Source organism: Stylophora pistillata, chromosome 2 (genome assembly GCF_964205215.1).
Source record: "Stylophora pistillata chromosome 2, jaStyPist1.2, whole genome shotgun sequence".
Classification (NCBI taxonomy): Eukaryota; Metazoa; Cnidaria; class Anthozoa; order Scleractinia; family Pocilloporidae; genus Stylophora; species Stylophora pistillata.
The window spans coordinates 15499701-15505361 of record NC_142520.1 but is presented as its reverse complement, the minus strand read 5'-3'; the positions used below and the strand labels follow the sequence as shown (position 1 = coordinate 15505361).

Sequence of the window (5661 nt, the reverse complement as noted above, 5' to 3'; positions counted from 1 at the left end):
AAGTATCTTAGTGAACACAATCTGACAAGTTTTCTTTTCCCCTGATCTAGTCATAACGTAAATTAGTTAGCTTGTTCACTAAACTTTAGATTCAATATAAGTTGGATAAATCAACAAAGTTGAAGTGGTAAATTGGCCACCGTAATGATCACAAAAGCTGACGTGTCGAGCGTTAGCCCTTCGCTCCGACGAAGGGCTAACGCTCGAAACGTCAGCTTGTGTAATCGTTACGGTGGCCAAATTTACCACTTCAACTTTGTTGATATATCCAAGTTATTTCGTTACTCCCACCGACGCAGCCCCAAACAGTTTCTTTCGAAACTATCAGCCTTTATTCATTTAGATTCAATAGCAGGGTATAGTTAATATTAATATTGGGCGCCATCTCTATTTGTCGGCAATTCTGTCTTTATTTCCGAATTCAATTGGTCTGCTTCTTTTCTTTCTTTATTTATTTTTTTGCTCAGTTCCGATAAGTCTAACTAAGTGATAATGTAAGTCTATTGCTTTTAGCATATATTAACATGGCCTGGTTTGTAGAAAACAGATCAGAAAATGTAATTTGATAAAATAACATATATCAAAATGGCAAACGCAATTGTTTAACTCTTAGATTGTGTTTTGACAGCTAAGTGTTATAAGTATCTCTGTTTAGGGAACAAACAAACATTATTTGAGAAAAAAATCAATATCATCTTGAGGAAAATACGTCGATCATAGCGGATTTAGTAGAATAACAAAGCTCTGTGGCTCATGCTTAACTCAAAACAAGTTTGGGAGTATTTTGTACTTAAAGTGCATTTTAAATCTAAAAAGAGCAGTATTTAGAATGGCTATAAAACAACTTGTTCGGTTCATATGGCAGATGCTTAGTAGTATCCTAGTAATCTAAATAGTTCATTTCTTAGAACTCTTTGACTCGTTTACAAGCATTTTCAGTAAATGAAAGTAACGGAAACGGTTATTTGAGACTGCAGATTATATAAAAGAACTTAGGAAAAGTTTATGATCAAGACTTTAGCCATGAGAAGTTAGATAACGATAGCCTACGTAACTTAGTTCCACAACTCGTCTGGCGAGCAATCGAGCTAAGTGTCGAGTTTTTTGCTTGTTTTGTTTTGTTTATTTTGTTTTTGTTTGTTTTGCTTTGCTTTGCTTTGCTTTAATTTGCTCTGCTTTGCTTTGCCTTGCTTTGTTTTGTTTTGTTTCGTTTTATTTTCTTTTAATTGTTTCATTGGTATCTCTAAATGGAAAGAAAAAAAATAAAAATGAACAAAAAAGGAGAAGATTTTACTAAATAGCACATCACTAATTAGTGTTCAGGCTTTAATTTATATCAGTAGCTCATTTTTGCAATCGTTATAACTTAATTTCAATATTTTAGAGTAACGTAGACGTAAAGTGAATTTTAAGTAGATGACTTCTACAAACGTTTGGGTAATTAAGTCAGTTATAAGTTAATGATAGGACAACAATATGAATAGCTTTTTTGCACAAATCGATTGCGAGTATTTTGCACTCAAGCTGCGAGTCGAAATATTGAATTTCATGGGTATCTCTAGTAGAAAAATAGACAAATGAATAAAACCAATAACAGCATGGCAAAAAAAAAGGACTCAGGATAAGACATCGCTTACTAGAGATTTCGTAGTTTATCAATGACCTAGCTCATTTGTTAGATTTCTAACTCGCTTGGGAGCATGACAGGCGAAGGGACTTTAAGTGACGTCCAATTATACTACGCTTATATTATTGATATTTCTCTCAAAAATAAAATTATAATATATAAAATGGTAACTATACTACGCTTATATTATTGATATTTCTCTCAAAAAAAAAGAAGATAATAATAATAATGATAATAACTAATTAAGTAAATAAAAAGGTCTAAGAATATCACTCCGTTAGATATTTGGTAGTGTTTCAGGTCTAATTTTGTAGTTCATTTCTAGATTGTTGAACTCATTTTGAGGATTCTAGTTCATTGTAGCACGTGGTATTCAATCTGTTTGATAACATGGTTCAAATGCGATCATCAAACGAGGCTGTTACATAAGAATAAGTTGAACGTGAAAGTGGCTTTTGGAGGGAAATGGCACCGAGTTTAGAACATTGTATCAAGTTATTAAGTTGTCAACGAGGGAGTCAGATCATCTTTAATGTAAACCAGAGCCTTCAATAAAACACCGTTTAGACCTTACGTTTGAGTCTGATGTCAGGAAAGTGTCGAGTCTCGCTTGATCTTTATCTGCAGTGTTATTCAATCAAATGGAGCTGGACTTTTGATTTTTGTGAACGTTTTAAGCAATCTAAAATTTTTATTATTATCATAAACAATGGAATTGTTACAGATGGGCTGTTGGACGAGCTTAATTGAAAAATTTCAAACAATAATGTAGATTTTGTTTAGATTAATTTTTTTGCCAACTCGGTACACTGTTTTTCAGTGCTCTGTATGTATTAAATCTAGCTTCCTCCGGCAAAAAAACAACGTGAAATGACCAAAAAATGCTTGCTTCGAGAAAGGGTACCCCGACAGCGAATTATTAACCTTTTCAATTCATCAATTCAAACTCAACACTGCTTATATAACTCTCCCTAAAGATGAAGTCTGACGCCACTGAGGAGGGTTTTAGCATTGACCCATTCACAAAATATCTTATATTTGGGTGAACAACTACTGAACTGTAAATTTCGTTATTTTAGGCAACATTATAACTATAGATTTGCTGTGTGTTATGAAGGATTCTAACTTATTTGGCTAGACCTGAAGGATGAAGCTTTTCCTATAAATTCATCAGGATTTTTAACATCAATTACAAGGAGAAAGGGCGCTCACAATTTCTTTTGTATCTCCCTATAAATCAAGAGAGAACGAAATTACATCACCTAAATAATTATAACTCGAAGATGTGTGCAGGATCTGCTGACTGATAATTTTTTTCACGAAAAATACTCTTATTCGTCATGGTGACCATTATCTGTGTGTTGAAATCCTTGACACCTATGAAATTTAAAACGTTAAGTCTAACAACTCAAACCACTTTTTATATAACACAAGAGAAATCGGGTTTGTAATTTACCCCAAGGTTATTATAACATACTGGTAAAATGTAATACAGGTGGGTATGTGGATTGATTCACTGAACAAAGTTATAAGCAGCTGAAACCACCTAAAAACCGTAGTGTATCATTATCATTAATATTATTATCATTATTATTATCATTATTATTATTATTATTATTATTATTATTATTATTATTATACGATAGCGCTTTCTTTAACCCAAATATAGTCACAGCATTTGGATATTTTTCCACAGTTCTCTTCAAAGGAAAACAAGTCAGTGGTTATAATGATGCAATTCTCTATTGTTATTGCAGTGTGCTACTTTTGCTAAGTTTTTGCCCAAGAATGCTAAAAGGATGAGCATTAGCCCCACTGGCCTCGTTCTCCAGTACAAAATTGAAAAGAATACATTATCTCAAGCGAGACCAGAAGGGCTAATTTAAATTTAAGCATTTATGCATAAATCATGCATGAATAACGCCAATCAGATAATTGATAACCACAATAAGCAGATTCTAAAGTCATAGACGCAAGCCAACGACACCGCCACAGCAAACCCTAATACTACTCAAGACAAGAAGACATGCAACTGCCGACAAATGAACACATGCCCACTCGAAGGAAACTGCATACAATTATCTGTCATCTACCAACCTACAGTCACACGCGGCGACAACAACAAAACAGAAACATACATCGGCCTCACGGAAAACGACTTCAAAACAAGATACCGAAACCATACCGCATCATTCTGCCACTCTAAACACAGAAACTCAACAGAACTAAGCAAGTACATCTGGACTCTCAAAGACAACAGCATCGAACACAATATTTCGAGGCGCATTCTGTCTTGGCATTCACCGTACAGCAGCTCAAGCAAAAGATGCAGCCTCTGCCTAAAGGAAAAATTTTTTGATAATTTACTGACCGAAACTTTCTACACTCAACAAACGTAATGAACTCGTGTCTTCTTGCCGCCATAGAAATAAAGCCCTCCTACGTAACAGCTGAACTATTAAACTTCGCGCCGCATAGATTAGATATATGTTAACTATTGTTACTATGTAAATTACTTTGTATATAAGAAGCGATGGTAAAGAATATTCTTATTAAATCCCCTGATGAGTGGGCACGCACAAAACAGGCTTGTCGGGATGAAAGCGTAGTTTATTTGTTTCTTTCCTCCACAAACATATACCTCGCTCTACATTAATGTATTGAGCACTGTTTCACGAATATCTACACTTATATATATCTATTAGAAACTATTCCTCATAACAATGGCTGCTTTAAATGCGATAGGAAAAGATGCGACCTCAGGCAGAATTTCTTTGTTGAGTCTAAATCATTTCTTAGCTTTCAGACGGGCAAAAATTAGACCATACACTCTACACTTTCCTGTGATTCTAAAAATGTGATTTAATTGGCTTCTTGCAAGAAATGTCGCCTGCAATACGTGGGATCTACTACTACCGACTTTAAAGTTTGTGTGGCGAAGGTTATCCGAACAAAATAAAACTTGGACAACGAGCGAGAACAGCAAAGGTTTTAATTCGTGATCCGAAAAACTACGCAATAACACAACAAGATGGCGGGTCCGACAAGCACATGTTTTTGTCTCTAGACTGTGGGGGACTAGGTTCTATTTTGATAGAATCCGCTGGCTAACGGGCAGTTGGCAACATAGCCACCCCTGTATAGGACTCGAGTCTATACACTACGTTCGGCCTCCTCAAGGAGGCAAAGCTTGGCGACTGGCCGTTTGAATGTCCCTTGTTTCGTCTGAACTTCGACAGTGCGAATGAGGCCATCATCTCCTGGGAATGTTTTGACGATTCGGCCAAGATTCCATCGACCACGGGGTAAATTGTCCTCAACCACTAGTACCAAGTCTCCAATTTGGGCATGGTTTTGAGGTCTGGTTCTCCACTTCCTCCGCTCAGTAAGGGCGGGCACGTACTCACGTAGCCATCTTCTCCAGAAATGGTCGGTTAGCGTCTGTGCTTGTCTCCACCGCTTTTTGGAATTCAAATCTCTCTCATCAAAGACATCGGGAGGTACGTTTGGACTGTTCCTTCCGATGAGGAAATGGTTAGGAGTGATTGCTTCAAGGTCCTGAGGATCAACGCTGACGTGAGTTAGCGGTCGGCTGTTGAGCAGACTCTCAACTTCTGCCGTTAATGTGAGCAAGGTTTCATCATTCACCAGTTGCCCATTGAGGGTGATCTTTAGAGCTTTCTTTGCTGATTTAACGAGTCTCTCCCAGACTCCCCCGAAATGAGGAGCTGAAGGAGGGTTGAAGAACCACTGGATTCTGTCGCGTGACAGAGTATCTGAGATCTTAGCCTGGTCCATTCCATCAAGGCACTCCTTAAGTTCTCGTTCGGCTCCAACAAAATTGGTCCCGTTGTCACTGTAGATGTTTCTCGGTTTTCCTCTTCTGGCCATCATTCTTCTCAGCGCCATGATAAAGCTGTCTGTCTCGAGTGAGTGTGCAATTTCTAAGTGTACTGCCCTTGTCACCAGGCAGGTGAACAGGCAACCATAGCGCTTCACTGCTGATCTTCTCTCTTTGACTAACAACGGGCCAA

The 5661-nt window shown here is 37.1% G+C and overlaps 1 protein-coding gene across 1 annotated transcript in view; it reads right to left on the bottom strand.

Moving 5' to 3' along the window:
* Window positions 1-4780: 4780 nt before the first annotated feature.
* LOC148737329 (uncharacterized) overlaps window positions 4781-5661 on the bottom strand; it is a 6036-nt gene continuing 5155 nt past the window's right edge. Inside the window, exon 1 of the mRNA XM_088749292.1 lies at window positions 4781-5661. This exon is cut by the window's right edge and continues 5155 nt beyond it. Coding sequence (XP_088605418.1) covers window positions 4781-5661 — 881 coding nt within the window.